Below are 25,162 nucleotides of genomic sequence, written 5' to 3' on the forward strand. Positions count from 1 at the left end.
CAGATAACTGTTGGGTGGGTTGACACGGCTCATGTCAACAAGCATGAAGCCCCAGGGTTCAATCCTTTGGTTTCCAATACACTAGGGCTGGGAGAGGCGAGACAGAATGAAGATCCTTCTCAAAGTGCAGGAGAACACCTCCACATAATATTTTTAACACATATCATCATTCATGGTTCCATTTCAATCCTATTGTCGGGGAAACTTTTGCTCCTGCAACTTAATTTCATACATGTTGACAGGGCTCCAGCATGTCCCAGGCATTGATGAACAAGAGCCGGTGGCTGCTCCCCCTGAGAAGGCCATGGTCTAGGTAGGAGGCAGAGATGTCAGCAGACCAACACCACACAGTGTGTGCAGGACATCTGCACCGGCAGCCCGGCAGCCTTTCCCTCTTGTTCTAGAACAATACCACAGTTTAGCTCCAAGAGGTGACCCCTCCCTGTAGCCTTGAACATGTGTTTCAAGTGGGGTTGACCCTGCCTTCCTGGCCCTAGCTCCAAGGTGACCCATGAGTGGCCACAATGAACAGTGCTTTCCCTAGACCATAGTGGTTGCTTCAGGAATGGATTGTAACCCAACACGGTGAGGCTGAGCCCAGACGTCTGCTGGAACTAAATAACACTGGCTCGGATGGGATTCCCCCCGGAAGTTATGTCCATCGGAACCTCAGAATGTCACCTTACCTGAAATAGGGGTCTTTACAGATATCATTAAGGGAGGGAACTCAGGATAAGATCCTTCTGGATTAGCATGGACCCTAAAGTGTGCCTTGATAAGAGACAGAAAAAAAGACACAGACACCCAGAGACGAAGCCAATGTAACAATGAAGCCAATGTAACAATGGAGACAGAAATTAGTTATGCAGCCACAAGCCAAGGAATGCCAAAAAAGGCTGGCAGCCACCAAAAGCTAGGAGAGAGGCCTGGAACAGATTATCCCTCAGAGCCAATACACTGATTGCAGGTTTCTGGCTCCACGACTACAAGAGCATACATTTCTGTTGTTTTAAGCCACACAGTGTGTGGTAATTTGTTAAGGCAATCCCAGGACACTCGTGCAGTCGCTAAACTGGCAGCTTGTGGGCCCACAGCTGCTGGGGACCCTCTTCCCACCATGGGGAAGAGACCTGAGGATAAAGCCAACACACAGGAAAGCCAAGCCCAGAGCTGGAACAGGACCCACTTCTGTTGACTTCCTTTCAAAATGTGGAACTCAACCGACCTGAAGTCCGATGTACCCCTAGACGTCTTAAATTTCCGAACCCCAAATTCTCTCGTTGGCTTAAGTTTGAGTCCTAAGACAGCAAAGTAAATTCTTTCTTCACTAAAGATATGTACAAAGGGTTGCAATCACAGAAAGAGCTCAACTACTGCTACTTAAGGGAATCCAGGAAGGATTCACTAAGGAGGTATCATTAATGCTGGGTCTTAAAAAATGAAAATAGTTCCAGACAGATATTAGGATGCAGCAATTCCAGAAGATGGAAGAGGATCCACACAGGTAGGTACATTAGAAAATGTGCAGGTCACCCAGCAGGTACAGCACAGAGTGCGATGAGTGAGAAAAGAGGCAAGGAAAGGCACAGAATGTAAAGGGCATTGTCTCCTGATCCTCTGTGCTTGGCCAGGCAAGGATGGGACACATGATAGCAAAAACCAAAGTCGGCAACCTCAAAAGAGAAGTAGCAAGACGTGGTAAAAAGAACATGAACTTGGCAGTCAGAGAACCCTGGGTTTTTATCACATGCTACCTCTTGCTAATTAGGCTATCTTAGGCTCTTGTATACTTTGTTTGAGACTTGATTTTTCCCATCTGTAAAATAGGAACGATATATGCCTTATGATATAGTGAAAATTCAATTAGATGATACATGTAAAGTAATAAGCAATAATAAATATTAGGTTCCTCCTTTCAATGAATTATCTAAGAAGAATCTTGGATTTGGAGACAATAAGGCAAAGAGAGTGAGAGTGAGAGTGAAAGACAGAGAAGGAGGGAGAGACAGAGAGAGAGAGAGAGAGAGAGGGAGAGAGAGACCCAAAACCTCCATCTGCTATTGAAGCTTTATTGAGACTTGGTAAGATACATTCATATTTAATAGAACATAGTGTGTGTGGAATTTACAAATCAAAAGTAGTTACATCAGATTATAATTTTATATCCTTTAATGAAAGATGCAATAAACCTAATTTTTACAGACGCACAGTGACAAATCACCCATATCTATGATCCTTGGCTATGTGGATCCAGGACAAAAATGTGGTTCAGAAAAACAACATAATGATTAGTGAGCCTTGAAATGAATCAGTAACACAAGACAGTAAAAAAGCAACAAGAAATATGAGTTAAGAGGAAAATGTATAGAACTATGAACAAGAACACTCTAAATTTCAGGACCTCCTAGATCCCAGGAAAAAGATCTCTGAATGAATTTTGTTTAAAAAAGGAAAAGTCACAACAACCTGGGGACACTTATCTTTTTAGTTCTTTTTCACTGAAGCATTCATTGGAATGAAATTTTACCAGGAAATAATTCACTTGATGGCCCACCCTGAATCATCCTTTTTGGGGAGCGGCATAGTCATCTAGAACAGACCTGTCCCAGTCTAAGGGCTCTAGGACATACCCTGTTGTCAGCCAACGTGTCTGACTGGAGATTGGTTTCAGTGGCTTAGATTCTTGTAGTACCAAATCCCCTCGTTCTCCCAGGCTTGTGAGTTAGATTCTTGTCTAAGACTCTAAGAACCTACATCAGCCCACAGACCTCCCTCTTCACCCCCATTCTCATCCAAGCCAGGCCCAGGCCTTACGTGCAATAAATTTCTAACTCACCTTCTGCTTCCACCTTGCCCCTACTGCCCAGTTTCTGCACATGATCTCCTTAAAACCTCAATTGTACCATGCCACTCTCCCAATCAAACCCCTTCCAAGGCTTTCCGTTGCTTGAGAATAAAATCGACCCTTCACACCAGGGCCTCTGAAAGTAGTCAGTCATGCCTCTGCTCTCAGTCCCACCGGCTGTCACCCTCTCCCTTGCCGGATTCTAGACCCCTGGCTTCCCAGTCATTTCACAAATAAACCATAAACACGCCCTTGTTTCTGTCTTAATAAGACATGATTTATACTTGTTAGCTAAAATTTAAAATTATTAACTTGTTTATTTGGTTTCTTTTCAAATCAGTCTCCTCACTCAAATCGAAGCCTCTTGAGGCCAGAGATCAAGACCTTGGCGTTCCCAGCATCTAGCATAGTTCTTGGAACTTCATATGGGCTCCACTCATTTGTCATATGAGTCATGAATACACAAGCTGCCCAGGGCCTGACTCATGAGTCTCAATATCAGAAGCCCTATACCTTCGGGACATCTGGCAGTCATGAACGATGTATACTTGTGTACCGGGAACACGCAAAGCCAGCAGAAAGACGAGTAATACCTTCAGCATATTTACCTACTTTCTGATTTAGCATCCACCCTATTAGTCAGGCCCAGCAGAGCTCTGGCCCTGAACTCAGCTTGGCCCCACCGGAAATGCAGGTGAGCTTCCACCATCCAGATCTGCCCCTCTGTTTGTGCCCGCACTCACATGCACACATGTACTTCTGCCTTCACATATGTGCCCCTTACCCCCAACATGCCTTGGGAACCTCAGCAGAACTCTGGCATCTCCACAACACCCAAAGGGCCAAGGTGTTGATGGGATAGATTCAGGCCCTCTCTCGGCATTTTCATGGACACTCAGTCCAAGGCATCTCACACTGTGGGTTTAGCTTCCTATAGCCCAGAGACAGGAGACTAAAAGGATATAAGAGATGTAAAGGAAGTAAACTCGACTGGAAATCCTACAAGGGCAGGAATCAAGTCTGACTCATCCAGCACCTTATCCCTAATCTCCTAGAATGAGGCCCCAGCACACAGTAGGTGCTCAAATATGTGTTGAATGAAATGTCACATGATCTCCCACAAATAATTCCAACATGGGATTCCTTCTGGCAATACCATTGAGCGTCATTTTGAAGGGGACACCGTGGTTGCCCTCCATGACATCAAACACCAAAGGCTAGCAGTGTGCTCTGCACACGGCTCTTTCCCGTAGTAGCCCTTTATATGCATGTCTGCCATGAGCCATGATGGAAATGTGGCCCCAGAGTCTCAAGGCCGAGTACCACTGCCTTTGAAGTGTATCTGAGCTCTTACAAGAGGCATTGTTTTTTTTTTCTGCTACAACTGCCAGAAGATATGTTTAAATCATTACTTAAAATTTGTTTCCCAAGAAAACCTCTTCCCAGAGCTGTTAACAAGAAACAAAATGTGCTGACGTGAGTTGCACTTTCTCTCCCTTCCCCTGCCTTGCCCTGTGGGGCCCCCAATGAATCATGAAAAGGCTCTCATCAGGTAACATTGAAAGCAGTCAAGAAAGAAGCCCTGGACCTGTCAAACATGCAGATGACAGAGAACAAAGACTGTGGCACAGTTTTGCCGAGGGACGTGACCCTTGAAATAATTGGCACTTTTTCAATAAACTATTTTCATCTTATATAGCCTTCTGATTGTATTCTTCTTGAGCCATTTATTTTCAAGGAAACCATAATTATTGCTCAGTTGATAAGATATGAAGCAAACTGGGAAAACACACTCCTAATTCTCAAGCCAACTCTTTCAGAGCCTGCAAAAATGGCATAAAAGGATTCTGATGTTGCTTCATTTCTGCAAAAGGGTGTTTTTATATAATGTTCTTCTATCAACACAGTAAAGTACAGATTGCACCTTAAAGCTCTCATCTAGTGCTGGAGTTTCCAAACAGAATGGCTTTAACAAGGAAATGACTTTGGGAAGGGAAATAAAAGAATGCAATTTCTTTTGGGCTAGGCACAGGAGAAACACACTCTTATCATGACTCAGGCATTCAGATGTGAGGTGTGCACAGACCAGCTGGCAGAGAGAAGGGGAAGCAGGGCTGGCAAGCGCAGTGACAGAAGCTAAGCCCTCGGGAGAAACTGGGTAACCCAAAGCCTGAAATCGATCTCCAGAGCCAGGACAAATATGGGTTCCTTTCAGAAAGAACTCCATAAATCAGCGCTCAATCTAGCAGTTATAGTTGGTATTATGGGCTAAATTCCATCCCCCCAAAATTCATATATTGAAGTTCTAACTCCCAGTACTTTAGAATGTTGTTTTATTTTCATTGCAGATGTAATTAAGGCTCATTACAGATGTGATTAATTAAGATGACGTCATATTCATCTTATATGAGATTGTATTGGATTAGAGTGGCTCCTAATAAAAAGGGGAAATTTGGATACACACGCACACACACACACACACGCACACACACACACAGGGAGAATGCCATGTGAAGATGAAGGCAGAGATGAGGTTGATGCTTCTACAAGCCAAGGAACACCAAATATTGCCAGCAAACCACCAGAAGCTAGGGGAGAGGCATGGCACACATTCTTCTTTACAGCCCTCAGAAGGAACCAACCCTGCCGACACCTTGATGTTGGTCTTCTAGCCTTCAGAATCATGCCACAATAGATTTATGTTGTTTAAGCCACCCAGTTTGTTGTACTTTGTTATGGCAGCCCTTGGAGACCAATACACTTGGCCATGAGAACAAGGTAGCAGGAAAAAAATAACTCAGCACAGGGGCCATACCATTGATATGGCAGATCATGGCCCTTTCTGGGCATTTGCCTGGGAATCTCTGAGAGAGAAACTCAAAGCATCACCTGAAGCTGAACTCGCTTGTTCTAGACATCTGACACTAAAAGGACATGAGAAATGTAAAGATAACAAGCTTCTAAGATAGGGTCCAGACCCCAGCACACACTAGGGGCCCCGTAGATAGGCAAGACTCACTCAGTGGCTTCATGCATAGTCAGACCTTAGCAGCTACGAGAGTAGAGGCAGAGGACCAGGCGTCCCCACCTATCAGGTGAAGGAGTTGACCAAGAAGAGGCCAGCGTCTGAGGCAGAGCCCCATTCCTAGGGATCCATAATGTGAGTCAGGGCTGGGACAACATTCTAAGTTTGCAGTGAGCTATAAAGGGGCTCTGGGCTCACCCTGGGACCACCAGGTACACATTCTATCATGGCAAAGTCATTCCAAATCCCAGAAACTTGAGGGCTGAAGTGGGGGACAAACTACTGGCCCTGGCTGAGACTCAGAAACTGAACAAAACTGAAACTGCTGCCAAGGGCATGGGTGACGCCAGGTGGGAGCGATCAGGGAGAACAGGGGCTAAAGCTATAGGGCAAATAGTGTGTGTGTGTGTGTGTGTGTGTGTGTGTGTATCTCACACATATTAAACATTTCACAAACATACACAACACTACAGAGTTGGCGTCACATTCTATATTCAATTTTGGTGCTGCCTCCTTTTCTCAAAACTCGTTGTATCTGTTGAAGTTAAGTTACCTAACATAATCTCATCCACATCACAGGGTGTACTTGCATGTGAGCTTGAGGTCCACACACTCCACCCTCCACTGCTTTATGCGACGTCTTCCTGTTCCATGAACTGCAGGACGCCCTCTCTTAGGCACTGCGCTCTTGGGCCATGCGTCTAAATGATGCCTCATTGGGGCAACAATCTTACCCCTCTGTGATCATTTGTCTGCATCTCCACATCCTCTGATACACAGTGACCCCCTGGGAAGCAGAGGACACAGTGCATCTCTGTATCCTGAAAGCCCAGCCCGGAAACATGGAGGTGTACAATAAATGCTGGCAGAATCAATTAATAATTAAAAGGTTGAGAAAGGAAGAGAAACAAGCAGATTTGGTGTACCAACGCTGACTAGTATTTAATTAATTCATGCATTCAACTAGGTGCCAGCGCTATTCTGTATAGTAGAATATACGCATACACAGCGCATATTCTGTGTATGATTTCTTAGTAATCATACTAAGAAAAAGCATACTAGGATTGGTCACTGCTAGGAGGTACGAAGCCAGTTTCAGAAAGGACAGTTCGGGTGGCCTTTGAGCAAACTGGACTCCGTCCTCATTGAGCAAACTAGACACAGACTCAGGGCAATAAGACCACACCTGAGTCGCCCATTGGTGAGAAAGGGCTCCGAACACAGCACTGAGTCAGCAGTTGTTGAGCATTTACCATGAGCCATACGTTGTCACATATGATTCCATCCAATATTTTATACAATTGTTATCCCCATTCTACAGATGAGGAAATTGGGGCACAACAACATTAAATAATTCACCCAATGTCTCAGCTAGGACATGACATTATCTAGCACTCATGCCCAGCTGGTGAGGAGCTCTGACCCACTTCCCAGCACTAGTTGGCCTGGGGGATTAGGGCTGGGATGTACCTACAGGCTTTGGTATTTGCCGATAATAAAGAAAAAAGATAGATAGATAGATAGATAGATAGATAGATAGATAGATAGATAGATAGATAGATGATAGATAAATAAATAAATAAATTTGAATTCTAAATGTTTTGACAGCATGGAAGCCCCTGAAGTTTCCCATATAGATTACACATTAGCAAAAAAAATGCATAAGCCGTTGTTGAAAATATCTCTTCGTTTCAGTCCCCAGAACCTGAGCAAGCCTGACCCCTAGGCTCACAAAACCACACATCCAGGAATCTGGTGACCAGGGCTATTCCACAAAGTCATGAAGCCCGTTATCTGCCAGGCACTCTGCTGCATAGTGTATTTGGGGGCAGGGGGAGGTTCCATCCATTGAAAAAATCACATTGTGGTGGAAGACATCTACAGAGAAATCGGCATTACAACCAGAGTGACAAGCAGTGCCACAGCTCAGGCACTTTTGGAAGCACGTCACCACAGACAAGGCAAGATACCCCAAGCTGGTTCTGATTCCCAACCTTTTACGTGGCAACTGCATGGTCAGACCCAAGCAAAGACAGCCGTCAGGTGCCAGGATTAGTAATTTTGACAACCGAGGGTGACAGGAATAAGATTTAGGGTAGAAGACCTACTATGGTAGTTGTGGAGAATCAGTAAGGAGAAGTGAAAGGGCAGGTGGTCAGGAGCCACTCAAAATCCTCCTCTCTGACCTTTCAGGCAGAACATGACTAAGAATAAGGTCATCAACAAGTCCAGCTAACCCCTCCAGCTATTTCTCCCACACACCAGGCAGGGCATCTATCACCCTCATAATAATATACAGCTTTGCCACACGTTGGGGAAAAAAACCCAAATTCGCCCCATTCCTTTCATTAGTCGTACCCGATATCAAATAGCACATTAGAGTTTAGGAAGAACATTCACAAGTATTCTATCATTTGATGACCCCTGAGCAGAGGGCTCCCGTTTAACAGACAAGGAAATTGATCTTCAGATGAAATCTCATAACTGAAGAAGAGAGATTTCAGAGAAGTTCTTGGCTCCAAGGTAGGTTCCATTGCATCCAATTGGTGTTGTTTACTAAACACTTAACTGTAGCATTAGAATCCTAGGTTTGAAAGCATTTACTTAATGCCATTTGTTATTTCACATTAACAGGGGTCGTTGCTACTTAGCAGGTCCTAAGCCCTAAATATTAAGAAAGGGCAGAGTGCAGAACAGCTTTGAAATGACACTCTATTTGATCATTTTCTGCAGTAATTGTTAAAATCAAACACACTTTCTTTGGATCCCTATAAAGCTTCTACAAGGTGGTTGCACCTGCAGTGGCAATTTGCAATTTTCTCAGCCTTCCTTTGAAGTTATTCTTGCCAATTACCTGGTGTTAATATTAATTAAATATGATTCACAACTTGAAATGTGGTGTTATCAATGGAACTCAGCTGTAGAAATATAAAGTAAAATTTTCAATTGAATTAAAATGTTTCCTTTCATTCGTAGTATTTTACAACATTAATACTTCTGTCAAATTGATTTCTGCCTGCTGGAAATCATTTTTCCCGAGTACTGAACATCTGAGGGAAAAAGCTGCTCTTCATGTATTCTTTCCTTTGTGTCATTGAAAATACTTTGTTTTAATCTTGCAATGAATCCATTTCAGTTAACAGAAAGTTGGTTCTTGTTTATAATCCAAGAGAGAGAAAAAATGCTTCTTTGAAAACTGTACTGAGATAGTTTAAAACTATGGTCAGTGGGTACTTTTCAATTGTATAATAGGAATAAAATTTCCCTTACATCACTATTTGACCTTCACCAAAACTAAATCACTGTTACATGTTCTGGCAAGGGTCAGTCATTTTATATCCAAAAAATAATAATTAATTAAATTGGTGTACGGCATTAACATTTCAAACAGATTGTGCCAAGCCAACGACCTCTGTGGTCCCTTCCAACTCTGAGATTTTAAGGTTTTGAACATGTCTCAGACAATAGCCAGAAGCTGCCAGCATTTGCACATTGGGGGTGGGGGTGGGGTCACATATGGTAGAAGATTTGACAGAATCAGGTCTATTCTGCCCCCTATAATGTGTGCAATGATGACTTGCAGGCCTGTCATTTCCAAGAAGCCATTCACAAACACAAGTGACTAAAGGAGGTATATTGCCACACTGTGCAAATCCACAGTGAAAAGATACAAAGCTTTCACAAATTCATGTTATCTTCGAAGATCACATTTTAGCTTCCTTGCCCCTTATAATGATAGTGGTGGCTTTAACATTTATTATCCTGTCTTCTTTTTTAAAATAATATAATAGGGGGAGACAAAGACGTGAAAGAACCTATCAAAAGACTCACAGAAATCATTTCTTAAGTCGCAAGCTACAAGCCCCAGAGCTTCTGATGAAAAGCATGAGCCTATATCTTCAACCTCTTTATTAGAATATCAATGAAAACATCAGACCAGATAATTAAAACAAGACAGAAATAGAGGACGATGGTCCTAACAACTGAGGGTGTAGAACACAGGTGATGGGTAAGTCTTAACAACCAGTGGCAACTAAGCTATTTCCTCCCCTCAAGCCAAAAGAGACCCAAAGGAGAAGTAAAAGTATATTAGGACAGAAAGGACTTCCCGGATTTCCATAATTTTCCAGGTGTCATGGAAAAGAGCAGCATCTTGGAATGACACAAAGCAGGGTGCTTGAACACCATGGTGTAGAAAGTACCCACTGCGATCCTACTGAGAAGTTCTTGACTACAGAATCCTGGGAAAACGGGACCCTAGGATCCCACCACCTACCCCAGTCTGGAACTCTGACGTATCCAGTAGATGACCCCATCTACCCAAGTGTCAGGACTGGGAGAATAGAATTCTGTAACACTCCGAAGGAACTCGTGAACTGATGATATTCTGGGCTTCTCCATTCACCAACTTCTGTCTACTTAGCACCCCTCTCCTCCTTATTGCTAACTTTGTTGTTCTCCTGGTTCCCCTTCCATCCCTGTCATTGGAAATCACCTCCCTAAGTACCCCCTTCATCAGTACTGCCCGTGACAATGGACATTAAATTGTGTCTCCCAACAAGATATGTTGATACCTTCGGATACCTCAGAGTGTGTCTTTATATGGAAATAGGATCATCATAGATATAATAGCTAAGATGTGATCATTGTAGAGCAGGATGGGCCTTTCATCCAATATGACTGGTCCTTATAAGAAGAGAATTCATAGGAGGGAGAAGATGGCCACATGATGATAAAGGCAGAGATTAGAACGATGTATCTACAATGAATACGGGATTACTAGCAAACACCAGAATCTACAAGGGCCAAGGAAGGATGGTCCCCATAGTGTACAGAAGCAGCATAGCCCTGCCGATTGTTTGATTTTCGAGCCTCCAGAACTATCAGACATACATTTCCCTCATTGTCAAGCCATCCAATTTGCAGTATATTGTTATGGCAGCCCTAGGGACTAACATTCCCCTCTCAAGGACAGCCCTTGATTCTCTGTCACTGTACCTCACACCTGTTCAGTTATGCCCTTTCATAGAAGTTCCTCTTCTCTTATGAAAATATGCTCAATATCCCTGAGTTTTTCCTCAAAAACTTCTACCATCTCCCATCACGGGAATCTTCTTCAAAGGAGCCCAAGGGCCTCCCATGGCCACAAACCAATCAAGAGAACATTCTGCCACACTCTTAGCTTTCCATGACTAAGTCTAGGCCATTATTCCCAGACCTTTCTTTTTTCATTTATACCAATTTTATTTTTTGCAGCTTTATTGGAGTATAGTTGACAAGTAAAACTTGTATGTATTTAAGGTGTATAACATAATGTTTTGATGTACATATACATTGTAGAATGATTACCACAATCAAGTTAATATGTCCATCACCTCACATAAGTGTGTGTGTGTGTGTGTGTGTGTATGTGTGTATGTGTGTGTGTGTGTGGTGAGAACACTTAAGATCAACTCTTAGCAAATTTCAAGTAGACCACACAGTATTATCAACGATGGTTAACAGTTTGTACATTACATCTCCGGAATTTATTCATCCTGAATAGCTGAAAGTTTGTACCCTTTGTCCAATGTCTCCCCATTTCTCCCCCACCCCCACAACCCTTGAAACCACCATTCTACTCTGCTTTTATGAGTTCAACTTTCAGGTTCCACGTATAAGTATTTGTCTTTCTGTGTCAGGCTTATTTCCCTTAGCCTAATGTCCCCCAGATTCATCTGTGCTGTCACAAATGGCAGGATTTCCTTCTTTTGAAATATACAATATTCCATTATATATGAATTTTCTTTATTCACTCATCCATCAATGGATGCTTAGGTTTTTTCCATATCTTGGCTGTTGCGAATAATGCTGCCATGAACATGGGAGAGCAGATATCTCTTCAAGATACTGATTTCTTTTTCTTTGGATATATCCCAAGAAGAGGGATTGCTGGATCATATGATGGTTCTGTTTTTAATTTTTGAGGAAACTCTATTATTTTCCAAAACAACTGTATCATTTTAAACTCCTACCAACAGTTTACAACAGTTTCATTTTCTCTACATCCTCACCAGTGCTTGTTATTCCATACATTTATGTAAAAATTTACCCCATGGGCCTATCTTCAGCCCCCTTCAACATATTCTACCTCAGCAATGACCTTTCCCACCTCAATTATCAATTTTGTAAGAATGAGCTTTAGAGCTAATCTCATTTCCTGCCTTGGCTCTAGACCAATGTTCCTTGCTGCTCTTCTTCACAAAGACTTGTACTGGTACCTATCATTTATTGTCTTTATAATTAAACCATGCTGCCCACCCCAAACCAACCTTTTCATTTTTTTTAATTTATTGGGGTGACAATTGTTAGTGAAATTACATAGATTTCAGGTGTACAATTCTGTATTACATCATCTATAAATCCCATTGTGTGCTCACCACCCAGAGTCAGTTCTCCTTCCATCACCATATATTTGATCCCCCTTATCTTCATCTCCCTCCCCCCACCCCCTTACCCTCTGGTAACCACTAAACTGTTGTCTGTGTCTATGAGTTTTTGTTTCTTATTTGTTTGTCTTGTTCTTTTTCTGTTTTTGGTTTATATACCACATATCAGTGAAATCATATGGTTCTCTGCTTTTTCTGTCTGACTTATTTCACTTAGCTTTCCTATTCATGGCACTTGCATTCTCCCAATTGCCGAGGTTCAGAATTTTAAGTTCAACTTTACTTGTTTTCTAACCCTTGAGCTCTACTTCCAAGAGTTGCTGAGTTCCACACATTTTACCTTGCAAATGTCTCTCAAATATTTTCCCTCTTCCATTTCTACTATTACTGCCCTATATCTGGTGAGGTTGATATTGCAATGGCCTCTCAACTAGTCTCCCCATCTTCCTCTTCTGATTTGTACACTCTTAAATACATATCCTGATAGAGCCCTCTCCTCAGCAGTTTCCTTTACTGTCTGGCAAATAAAGGATAAATTTACCCCCTATCAGGTGGAATACTCTATTATGTGTCCATGTCAAGCCTTCTTATTTTGATGCCCATACCTCATTACACAAACTATTTTTCAGTCAAATTGTGCTATTTGCTGATCTCAAATATATTTTTTGCCTTGCCCAGTAAAAATCCTACAGTAAAGGATGCCTTGGGATGAGACTATAACAGCTAGGATATCGAGGAGCTATTTGTCTTTATTTTATCAAATAACTCCTGCCCCTCTCTCCCCCAGAAGGATCTTGACTAGAGAAAAGCCATCACTGATGTCTCTGTTCATGACCACCATTTGCTCCTAAACTTCGTTCTCTAAGATTCAGGAAGGATACTGCTCCATGTCTCAGACTTTGTTCAAATGAAAAATGTTCTAATCAAACCACACAAGCAATTTATCACTAAACAGGTTTTCATTTCACTAACATTCCCTTATGATCTGTCTGAATCAGAGATAAAACATGGGAAGTCTCAATGTACCCGGAAATGTCTTCACAATCAATGTTGCTAAAGAGGGAAATTCAGGAGATGGGAAAATCCATAATTTCATTATTAATAATAGGCAAACACTCCAGGAAATGAATGCATACATCCCTCAGTCAAGATATTAAGATTTTTTTAAAAAAAACACACTACTAACATGGTGACAGGGATGCCATCAGTGTTGTGGTAAGAGAAGCCCATGTTAGAGAACTAATGAATTCTCATTAGAGTCATCCGTTCACTTCAGAATGGGTTAAGTTGCTACCATTCACCATTCCATTAATATCATTGTCATGTAAAAGGTTTAATTTTCAGCTATTTTTGTTCTAGATAAAATCTTTGTCATTAAAATGAGGAATGATTTTGATATGTAATATATTCCACGGCACACTCTAGTGTGGTACTAATTTGGCCTTTTCAGTATTCTGCATATTAATTGACAATGCAGCCCGCCTCCATTCCCCCAGATAAGTAAGAATGGAAATGGAATGGACAGCCAATCAAGTCATACGATACTGAAAGATCAACACAGAAGAAACATGTTACTCTAATCAGGGGCATACACATGGCACTAAAATTATTTTCTCCCATACCAATGGCTAAGATAGAAACAGGAATAATGAATGGCACCATCTGAATCATTTTATGTGACAGTATTACCAAAGTATAGCAATGCTCCCCCAAAAAATGAAACTAAATATTTCTTATTTTAGTCAAAAGAATAAAAGTGGTATCTCACTTAACTTTTAGAACAAAGCATTTTATCAGATTCTGCAACGACTGGCAAATTGTCCTGTACTGAATTTTTCATAGTCATCTGTTTCATGTCACAAAAATATATCCGGTAGTTGAAGAATGTATAGGATCACTACAGAAAACTTATCATTTCAATAGATACTCTATTAGTTTCCTTCTTTTGTTGAATTGTCATTCTGGTGAGAACTGACATCAGCTGCTTAAATAATGCATTAACACTGCTTCCAGAAGCTACTATTTTCGAGTGGGCATTTCCTCTAAGGATAAACTTGGGATTCTTATCCAAGAAGGTAATATAATTTGCCAGCCTTTAAAGTTCAATTGAGTGTTTTGAATCATTTTTATAGCAATAGTGATGTAATTTTAAATTCCAAAGAGCAATGATTATGGTATCATGGACACTTACAACAGGTGTAAATAGTTGTCCAATTAAATCAATTAACCCAATCTGTCCAACAAGGCCAGGCCTTTTCCATCTTTTATGCGAAAGCACAGCACTGAAGCAAATGTTAAACATACTAAGTATTATGTATAATAAATTTCCATGCCCTGTTATGGACAAAACAGATCCCAGGCATCTGCTAATCTTTTTAGAAAACAGCTCATTCCAATAATTTATTGTATACTTTCTTGTCCTTGCTAATTATGGATAAGCCCAAATCACCCCCCAAGATCTTTTCCTGAGTTGAAGTCTCCAGGAAAGACAATAAATTATCAATATCAGTTCTTCCTTCGAGTTCAAAATTACTCAGAAACAGCCAATGGGTACTTTAATTTTTTCCACAAAAATATTATTAGTCTTACAGAAAAAAATGTAAATTTTATTCAGTAATTCTTAATAAGAGTTATAGTATATCCTTTCATCCGCAAAGTTATGTTGTTGACCAATCAGCATTAAGATTTGTCCTCTAGGTTGTTTTTTGTTTTGTTCTGTTGGGTGTTTTCTTTCCTACATAGTGGAATGGATTTACACCCTCATAAGTAAACATACACATGGTGAAATACCTATAGAGATTTGTCTAAGCACCTTAAAAAAAGCCCAGAACCGAGCTCATCAGCAACTTATTATAACCAAGTTTTCACATCTTGCCCTTCATCTCACTGTAAGCTTCAGGGTTTAAGGTAAAAATAAAAATGCAAAAAGTCAAAGATGACAATAACAATATTGCTTAAGCATAGCCTTGGGGGCTACTTCAGTATTGTTTCAAAACGATTACCAGTCTTAATCCCTCTAGTGTTGGATGTTAAATTCCAGTGCCTTTTTTTTTTAATTTAATGACTTGCTAATGTAAACTTCCATCTAGAACAATCAAAAAGTATGTCATTTATTCAAATTTACAGTGACTCTAATGTGCCAGCAAACTCCCTCGTCAAAACAGACATCTTTAAAAAATGTTCTCCTGAGTCAGGAGCTCTATTTCCTAAATTAGCACCAAAGGGTCACCTTGGTAGACCATGAACAACAAAATCATTCATAATACACCCAGCTTCCCTCTCGAGCAGACAGCCTCAGCCGTGCATGTGTAGGAGCTCTAATTATCCTATACAGATCAGAGAGTGCTTGGACATGCTCAGACTCGCTCAGCCCATCGCCTCAAAATACAAGCAGGTGACAAATCCATGCTTACCAATCTCCCTCGAGATCTGCGTGAAGGCCTCCACGCCACTCTCTCCATAGTTGCCCTCAGAAGCCAGTGTTGACACATAGTTCCACCCCAGTTCTGTCACAATGTCCACCATGGCTTGAGCTTGGTAGGAGTCAGGCGGGACCACACGAGAGAAGAAGTCATACCTGGTGTTGTCACTTAGCTCTGGGGCTGTAGATGCATAGCTGATTTGAGGTATCTGCAAAATAAATGACATGTCCTTTCAACCTGGGAGGAATCAGGTGGAATGATGGATTGTCACAAGAGATTGAACAATCTATCGCAGAAACCTAGATGACAGAGCATCCTGAAACCAAAATAAGGTTTGATGACTACCAGTTTAATTAGGAAGTGTTTTATAATGGTCTGTGGGCTCACTTTCTTTCAAAGCACATTTCTAAACAGCAAGAAAATATGTAATGTTGCTTCAGGTTCCGAGGTTTCTGAAACCAAAGAAAAATGTGCGTTTTGTTGCTGTTGCTGTTTTATTCTGTACATGGTAAGTTCTGGTGCAGAAATGAAAGTATAGTATATAAATGCATCAAAAAGGTCATCTCTGAAATTATCTTTGGCTTTAGGACATAAAGGCTGTACAATAATGAACAGAGACTTTGAGATGAGATTCTTTTGCACTTGATACCATTTCAGTTTTAGGATCACATTCTTGGTATTTTAAACATACAGTTTCCCAAATCTATTCATTGATTATTAACATAATCACTGAGTACCACACACAGATTTGGGAATAGCTAACCTGTATCTTCTAACAAAAATATCTTTTCAACTGCCTGGCTCACCCACCAAAAAAAAAAAAAAAACACCACAAAACCGTAATCCATACCGTAATTCATTTGGGAAAAGAGACTGTTTTCTGACATAAGGACTGTGAATTGCTAGAAGGTTTTCAAAACTAGGACTCCTATGTCATTGCTCCTAAATAAATTCAAACTGAGTAACAAATTAACTACATGCCATGAATTGCCCCCTAAAAACACTTTTAAAATATAACATTTTAAAACTGTTACTCTCCCAGTGAAAAGTGCTATGATAAAAGAACACGTGGTTGCTAAAAGAGTACAGCAGAAAGACATCAAGGCTACACCGGGCACAGGACATGCAGGAAATCTGGCAAACAAGGCAGGAAAGGACATTTCTGCCACTGGGAACTGCACGTCCAAAGGCATCGAGTCAGGAAAGGGTATGACAGAGTCCAGGAATTGCAGCATTTCAGACGACAGGAATGTAGGATGCCAAGGGAGGTGTGTCAGGAAAGAAAACAGCAAAGCCAGACAGAAACTAGACAATGAAGGGGGAAAGAGAGGCTGTAGAACCAATAAGTGTCTGAAGGACGAGGAAAGGTGCAGTGGATGAGGAAAAATGGGGGGTGACTCTCAGTTCTATGGCTCTGGTAACTGGGTAGGTGACGTTTGCTGTTTACCGAGATAGATAAACGAAGAGGAGACTTGTCAGACAAAAACGGTAAGTTTAACTTTGATTTGCTTCTTTTGAGGTTCCTGGGAGATGGATGAAAGCAACTAAACAACGGGCAATAATACTGAGGGATCTGGAGTTTATGAGGGTCTTTGGTACTGGAGAGAAAGAAAGGTGGGGGTGTGCATAATGGGAGAGGTAGTTAAAGCCATAGGAGGCCATGCGGTTACTCAAGGAAAGGATGAAGAGCGAAGGGAGAAGGGCAATTTGGGAGGGTGAGCTATGAGCTGTGTATCTCATCACACCTCTGCTGCCAGGCTGTGGTGTGAAAGTTCATAGGTCAAAATGACAACAAGATGCCCTAACTCAGAGTGCTCAGTTAAAGATGCAAGTTTGCCTTCTACATAAAACCATTAACTGAGGACCTCCCTCAGATCCTGCAGCGAATGTCAGTGCTCTGGTGTCAGAGTCTGCAGTTCTATCTCCCCAAACAGGCCTACACCCTCTGGAATCCAACCGTCACCCACCACCCCCTGGCCAAATGATTCCAAATCCAGATGAAGGCTTTAACTCTCCTCTTGATATCTTCGAAAAGCCCGCTAACATCTGGATAACCTTTCTTGGGGCTAGAGAATCCTACTCCATACTGGTGGCTAATGAAGTGACAATGAACTTCCCAAGATATAAAAGCGTCAGTCACCCAGGGAACAGAAGTACAGGAAAGTGCTTGGAGCTCTCCAGGGTGCTGCAGGATCCATTCAGCTTCTGTATAACCCGTATCTTTCTATATTGGCTTTGACAATGATTTAGCCTATTTAACCCCCAATACTTCCCAGTCTTGTTCCCCTAGGGCACTATTAACTAGCTTGTTATCATTGTGGATCCATGAAAACCAGTCTGACCTGCCTCCTCCCTGACCCTTTACTTTCTCTGCCAAATACAACAGCCATCTCTTGGCAGGCTGTTCCCTTGATTAGGTTTTGTGCCTTTGTAATATATGTCTAATCATCAAGGACACCCTCCAATTTTGAACCACACACCACATCTTGGCCTTTTCACCTTTTCTTGCTTGCTTCCAAGGAACCTGGGAAAGAGACAATGGAGGACTCAGAGTGATCTACCTCTTACTAGGTAAAATCTTCCCAAAGATCAAGAGCATGCGCATTTCTATGTTCCAATGAAAGAGATTCAGCAGCTTGACCTTCACTTTGGAAAGAATTCTGTGCCTGTGTGAATGTGGGTGTGCCTGTGTATGTGTACGTGTGTATGTGTATGTGTGTGTGTCTGTGTGTGTGCACGTGTTTGTGTAGGGAAGCATTCTGTAGTACATGTTATAGCACACTTCCTTGTCCTATTCAGATATATAATAATCCTCTCAGTGAGAATCATTCAGAGTCCAGCAGCTGAAGGGCTACTCAGAGTCCAGCAGTAAAATGCCTTACACAACCTGCCTATAATAATGAGCCACCCCTTTCTAAAAATGAGCACAAAGTGTGAAAGTTAAGTGTTTGAAACCAAAACTAATTATCTCAAATTACTACCTTCAGTCAGTCACTTCCACGGCTGTTTAATTAACAGTCAGCATTATGTTTAGGATTAATTAAACAGGTGTAAAGGGTGTACAAAATAAAAGTGCAGAGGGGGAACGGTTGTTTTAATAATTAGGTAAAGGACTTCTCCCCAAACTCTTGAAGAGTTTTCTCTTTGCCTATCAACTTGTGGAAAAGTAATGTGAGAGTACGTATTTGTATTTTCATTTTCTCAACATTTGCTGTATTGCAGTCTACAATGCTAGACATCAGGGTATACAGACAGTACTTCAAGACAATTTTTCAAGTTGTCATGAAGTCACATCTCATTTTCATTTTATTGTGTTCGACCACTAAGCATTGGCTCATTAAGCATTTTAATTTCTGTGCCAGCATCCCCAATATTTCCACTGTCCTCAAATTAAACCCCTACTGACAACTGAAGTGGGAATTGCTTTAAAACCTGGAATGTTTCTTTTTCTTTTCCCTACACTAAATCCATCCTAATTAATCCCTTCACCCTGGAGGTTCCATCTATCAGAAACAACAACAACAATTTTTTTTTAAAAAAAAAAAAAGGTGATGGGTAGGGAATAGAAGTAGAGAGGGAAATAAGAGGGAAAATGAGGAGAACATACCAAGAAAAGAAGATATTAGGAAAAGCATTCTGCATCAGCTCTTCCATCCTGTGTAAGAAGTAACATCCTTTTTAAGCCTCTGGTAATTCCCACTTGCCCATTCAAAGAATAATATCCAAACTCTTCAGGCTGGCTCATGAAGCCCTGATGTCACACTCTGTCCCATCTTCCTGTCTTCCCTGCCGTACCCTGCCAGTGTCTGCACCCCCACCCATGCCAATCCCTGTGTAGACAGACTCCCCTCCCTCCCCCACTTGCACAAATGTAATACCCCAGCTCAAAAGTCACCTGCTCCCCGGGACACTTTCATTAACTCCCAGGCTGAGCTGTTGTCTGTTGCTCCTCACTCTCATAGTTTCCATCTTCTGACATTAGAACCACGACAACATGCTGGCTTATGAGACTCTCGGGGGCAAAGTCTCTATTGATTTCCTTGGTATCCCCAGCACCTAACAGAGCAAGTGCTCAGCAACTGCCTGGAGGCAATGAATTAATTAAGCTGGGGCAAGAATTTGGTATAGCCTCTTCCCCAGGACCTCCAATCCTACATCCCATCAAAGCACTGTGCAGGCTACTCTCCATTTGCCCCTCTTAATCCTTCTCTGCCCTGCTGCACGTCCTAGGAGGTTGCACCATAATGATAGACCTGGGTCTCATGCCTCAGGCTTTCAGTTGAGTTTGGGCAATGGGACACCAGTAAGAAATGGGAGGGCCGGCAGAGACAAAAGTAAAAAATATTGATTTTCCTATCTCCTTCCCTACCAACTCTATGTTTTTCTACCTAACCCCTCATCCACAGCTAAAGCTCTTGCCAGTTCTACTGACCATTCTCTATCCTTTTCCCTTCAGGTCTTGCCACTTCTACTAGTTCCTGAGTACTTCCCCAACCTGCACTGTTTCCTTTCACTCTGCCCACACCTTATAAATAGTCCTTCTGTTAACCTCTCTTCCCTCTGAGTGTGCCAGAGCCTATTAACATACCCTCTCTTCCAGGTCTCTGTAGAAGGGACATCCACTGACTTCTTTCCCTACCCTCAACCCTGCCCTGGCCTCTTATCCCTTCTCCATCCACCTTCCCTTCCAGCTTTCTCTGCCACTGTCCTTACATGACTTATTTTTCTTTTCTCTTTCAGTACCTTAAGACATCAAACTGCATCATTTGAAAACACCTGCCAATTTGCTTTATTTCATTTCTTATTTTCCTTGTGCTGAAGTATCAGAAGAACATGATGTGTGCTTAAAAAAAGACCTTATTTCCATCACACAAATAAAGCAGGCAATTGAGACAATTAATTGCACAACTCAAGATACTCACCACCATACCTTCCTTAAGCATTTGCTTTAGCCTCCACTTTTGGGATAATTGTTTTGTGATGAAAAAACCCTTCATCTTCTCCCACTCCATTTTCATGGCAGCCCACAGAAGAACAGATTCCTGCCCCCACCTCAGCCCTCTTGGGGAGTTCCAGAATATGTATTTCCTACCTAGAGCTCCACCTCTTACTCTTCTCGAGCTAAAGCATCTGATCAGCATGAGGTATCTGTTGTCACCAAGCTTAGGACATAGAATTCCAGTCCAAGTCAACCAAGTGCCATTTCAGATACGTCTACTCGGACACATTATAGGGAAGCAAACGATTTTCACGCAGCTTCTTGAAATGCTGAAAACGGTCATGAAAACTTTATAACCATCTTGGCAAACACTTTGACAGTTCATGGACTGAAATCTGTCATTAAAGAAGACTAAAAATGACATTTCCAATCAAGGACCAAAGTCACAGATTCTTTAATTATTTCTCCCTTCTTGCTCATCTTTCTCTACAGGATGGATATTCTAGACAGGGCTGAAATTTCTTATATCTCCCTCACACGGTCTGTGTCTCTTCCTGTTGCCATCACTGAATCTGAAGGCACATGACTGGGAGGATGATATGGGGTATAACTGACATGAGAAGGGGCTAAGGGACCTTTAGACACCATACATACGCTTTCAGTTTCCAAGAAGGTTACAATTCCGCTCCACCTGCCTTCTTAAGGCTCCCCACTGTTTGCACATCAAAACACTGTGGTGAGCTTGAAACATTCTGTGTTTGCTCCAAATGGCATGAATTTTGCATCCATTTCCCCCAGTTTCTGCTTTGCTCAAGATCCCTAGGAAGCCAAGACATCCCTGATGAGCAATGAGCCACTTAAAGCACAGCTCAGAGGAAGACCCTCAGAATCACAGTAAATTGAAGTCTTCCAGCAAGAAACTCCTATACTAGTTTGCAGACAGAAGTCAGTTTAAGATCTGAGTCACACATTTCCAGCAATTCCTGCCAGAAAAGATTTTTGCTCTTTTTTATCTTCACAAACAACCTTGTCCATTGACTGTCGAACTTACTGGCGGAGGTTGATGGGGTGCAATCTGATCTTTGTGCTGTTCAATAGCATCATTGGTTTTCTCCGGCGAATGATCAGCCTGAAGCTGTGCTCTTTCCCCAGGGGGTAGTGCTTGCCTGAACACTCCTTCAGTGATGCTGGCCTTCGCAACAGCAGCCACCACTGCGATCGCTTCCTGCCACCTGGTCTGGGGATGGATTTGTTGTTGCTGCAGAATCAGGCCCAGAAAGCATAATGATTACAGCCACTAACTTTCTCTTTTCAGACTTGACTGCTCTCTGGTATTAAAACGACTAGTTGCTTGTGGCAAAACATGAGTATATAATCAGAAATTAAATAAAAATAAGGAGTGAGGGCTAGAAGTCAATGTCCAGCAAGGACCTTCCCCTCCACACACTGCCCTGAGCTGTCATGCTCCTCTCAGCTTTAATAAAATGGAATAAGGAGAGGCAAAAGGAGGAAGAAAATGTAGAGCCAAAGAATAGAATAATAAAGAAGAGTGAGGCTATCCAAAGTTTGCTTCCAAAAACATGAAGAAATACTCCTTTCCTCCCAAACCAAGACCTGCTCAGTATAGTGAGCCCACCCACACAGTGAACAGATAGTAGGCTTCCTGATTTGAAAACTTTGTGACAAATGTGAAGTTCAGTCCCTGTCTTTTCTCTCAGTTAAATTCCCGCAGTTGATTTAGGGAAGATTACAAACTTTCGTGTTTCGATATATGGTAGAGTTTAGCAAAAGAAAAGGAGAGTAGGCCAATTGAGATGGGAAATTGTGGAGGCCATGGGGAGAGAAAGGGAGTAGGAAAGGAAGAGGGAAAGAGAGAGGGAGAGGGAGAGGGAGAGAGGGTTAGAAAGAGAGAGAGAGAGAGAGAGAGAGGGAGAGAGAGAGAGAGACAGGGAGGGAGAGAGAAAGAGAGAGAGAGAGAGAGAGAGAGAGAGGGGGGGGAGGGAGGGAGGGAGGGAGGGAGGGAGGGAGGGAGGGAGGGAGGGAGGGAGGGAGGAAGGAAAGAAGGAAGGAAAGAAAAGATTTTATTGTACTATATTTTTATTGTTCTTCCCACCATCAGCTCATCCACAGTATGCTAACTCTACATGCCCACCTGAAAGGGCCTTGGGTTGGTTAACATAGCTGAGTATAGCATGATGTTAGAAGATTTAAAGTTTAAGGTTAGAAGGTTTAATTCCATGATGGGCCAGGATGCAGAGCATACCCCTCACCAGAACCTTCCTCTTCACAAATACATAACATTAATAACAAAATCAACCACAGAGAGGAGAGACAAAGTCAGTTCATTCTCATAACTGGATAAGTAAATCAAAGATGGCTTACTGCTTACTGATGGCGAATGTGAAATTTCAGCAGCAAATATGAAGACTATCAAGGCATTAAAGACACACTTCAAAACATAAATAGTGCATTTTTTGGTAAAATGGTAAGACTACCATTTTCCTGTGTTTTTGTCCATATGTATGCTTGAAATTATACACACATATTACACTTATAAAGTCATTTTGGGCTTTCAGATAATCCATTTAGATATTCTACTGAATTGTAAAATTCAGTAGATATCAATATCCACTCTTTCAAAGATATTGTATGAGTCAGGGACATGGCACACTGAAATTAGGGTAACGCAAGAAGTGTTCATAAAGTGACTATTTTCAAGGCAGGGGCACTATTTAGGAAATGGCAGTAGAAAGCCCTAATCCAGTAAAAGTCAAAGGAAGGCAGAGGAGGGAAAAGTTACTGAAACCAAAAGGAGTCATGAACAGAAGTCATCTCGGGAGAAGCAGTGACCTCCCTGGGGGGACACAGCCAGCCCCTGGCAACCCACAGGGACGGATCGAAAAAAATTATATACTGACCTCTCCTCCCTCCCTGCTGGCTCTCCCCTTGACCAAACTCACTGGAAACCAAGGGGCAAGAGGACCTCTTGATATTGTCTGGACGTTGCCTTCCAGGGCAGCAAACAGAAGGCAAAAGACAGAAGGTGGATGTGAGGGGCAAGCAGATACCATCCATCCCGGGTCTCGTTTATCATCAATCACTTGACACTTTAAATACACTTATGAATGACTGTGCAGGTTTCCAGTTTCCTATGATATACTAATTTTTTATAACGATGCTCTCAAATGCTTTTGGCAGAACATCTACACTAAGATATTTTGGTCTGGCTACTGAAAATTCCAATGTTGCAACTCGGCCAACTCAATGGAATTTGGGGGTGGGAAGAAAATAACTAACATCCTGTTTAAAAAAGAAGTAATGATTTTAATCAAATTGGTAGTGACACTTGACTTCTGACCTGTTTATTTAAAATGAAAGACAAGTAATCCGGGAACATGAAATAATTTACATATAAACAACCATAAGTACGAGTATACCCAATAAGATTAATAAACCTTTTTTATATCTGCTAATTACATTTTACAATGAGAAAGCACAGCAGCTCTGAAGGGAAAGACTTGTTATAATTGATTAGGTCACTAGTAATGTGGGAATTTTTAAGCCTTACTACCATGAAAATATTCACCCAAAAGTTCTAATAGCAAGTTGAATTTAAAACCTTTACTTTTTAAGGAAAGGTCTTTAATATTTCAACTAGTTCCATAGTTTCTCTAGTTTATGGTTTCTCCTGATCTTCCATTTTTCCTTATTTTAAAAAAGTGAACACTATCTTTTCTTCTTTTCATACAGTTCAGTACTCTGCAATGTCTCGAAAATCATAAGTAGGACATAAGCAATATCACACCCAAACTAAACAGGTTAATTCAATACACACAATTTTTCTGATTAGTGGTCAAATGAACCTTAAATTTTTTTAAAGGTTACTTTTGGATTAATTCATTCAACAAATTAGCCCCATCTATGTGCCAGACACCGTGACAGGCTCTGGGGATATGGCAGCAAACAACACATGGTCTTCCGACCAGCACGGAGCCTATGGTCTGATGGAACAGACAGGCATTAAATAAACAATCACCCAAATAAACATTTAAGAGTAAGTGTAATGAGTGCTGTGAAATACAAATACAGGCTGCAAAGAATAATGGCCTAACTCATCTATTGGGGGGGGGGGGGGCTGGGAAGACTTCCCTGCAGAAATGACATTAAGCTGACGCATGAAAAAAGATGGCAAAAAGGAAATGAACACTGAACACCAGACACAGATTGCCTCTTCCGTCAGGCTTCCTTCAGATGTGTAAACTACCCAATTTATAGAAGCGACGAGGAGGGGTGGTTGACCGACAAGTACTTAATTTTAAAAACTTGCCACAAGCTGAATAATATTAAACCTAAGACTACCATTTCCTGTGCTTTTTACACACAGTAGTACCGTACATGCATAATTTGAGTTCTTGTATCAGAACTATTTAACAAAATAACTATGCAATTATCATCAGGAAACTGCATTATGTTGTCATAGGTGCTAAGGATCAGGAATGAATG

The 25,162-nt window shown here is 41.6% G+C and overlaps 1 protein-coding gene across 3 annotated transcripts in view; it reads right to left on the reverse strand.

Annotated features, from left to right (window-relative positions):
- GRM8 (glutamate metabotropic receptor 8) overlaps window positions 1-25,162 on the reverse strand; it is a 707,399-nt gene that overhangs the window by 553,174 nt on the left and 129,063 nt on the right. For all 3 annotated transcript variants that reach the window (XM_081038724.1, XM_081038725.1, XM_081038726.1), the window contains one exon: window positions 15,712-15,928. In XM_081038724.1, the coding sequence (XP_080894850.1) occupies window positions 15,712-15,928 (217 nt within the window). The remainder of the gene's footprint in view (window positions 1-15,711; window positions 15,929-25,162) is intronic.

Source organism: Rhinolophus hipposideros (assembly GCF_964194185.1).
Source record: "Rhinolophus hipposideros genome assembly, chromosome: 25".
Classification (NCBI taxonomy): domain Eukaryota; kingdom Metazoa; phylum Chordata; class Mammalia; order Chiroptera; family Rhinolophidae; genus Rhinolophus; species Rhinolophus hipposideros.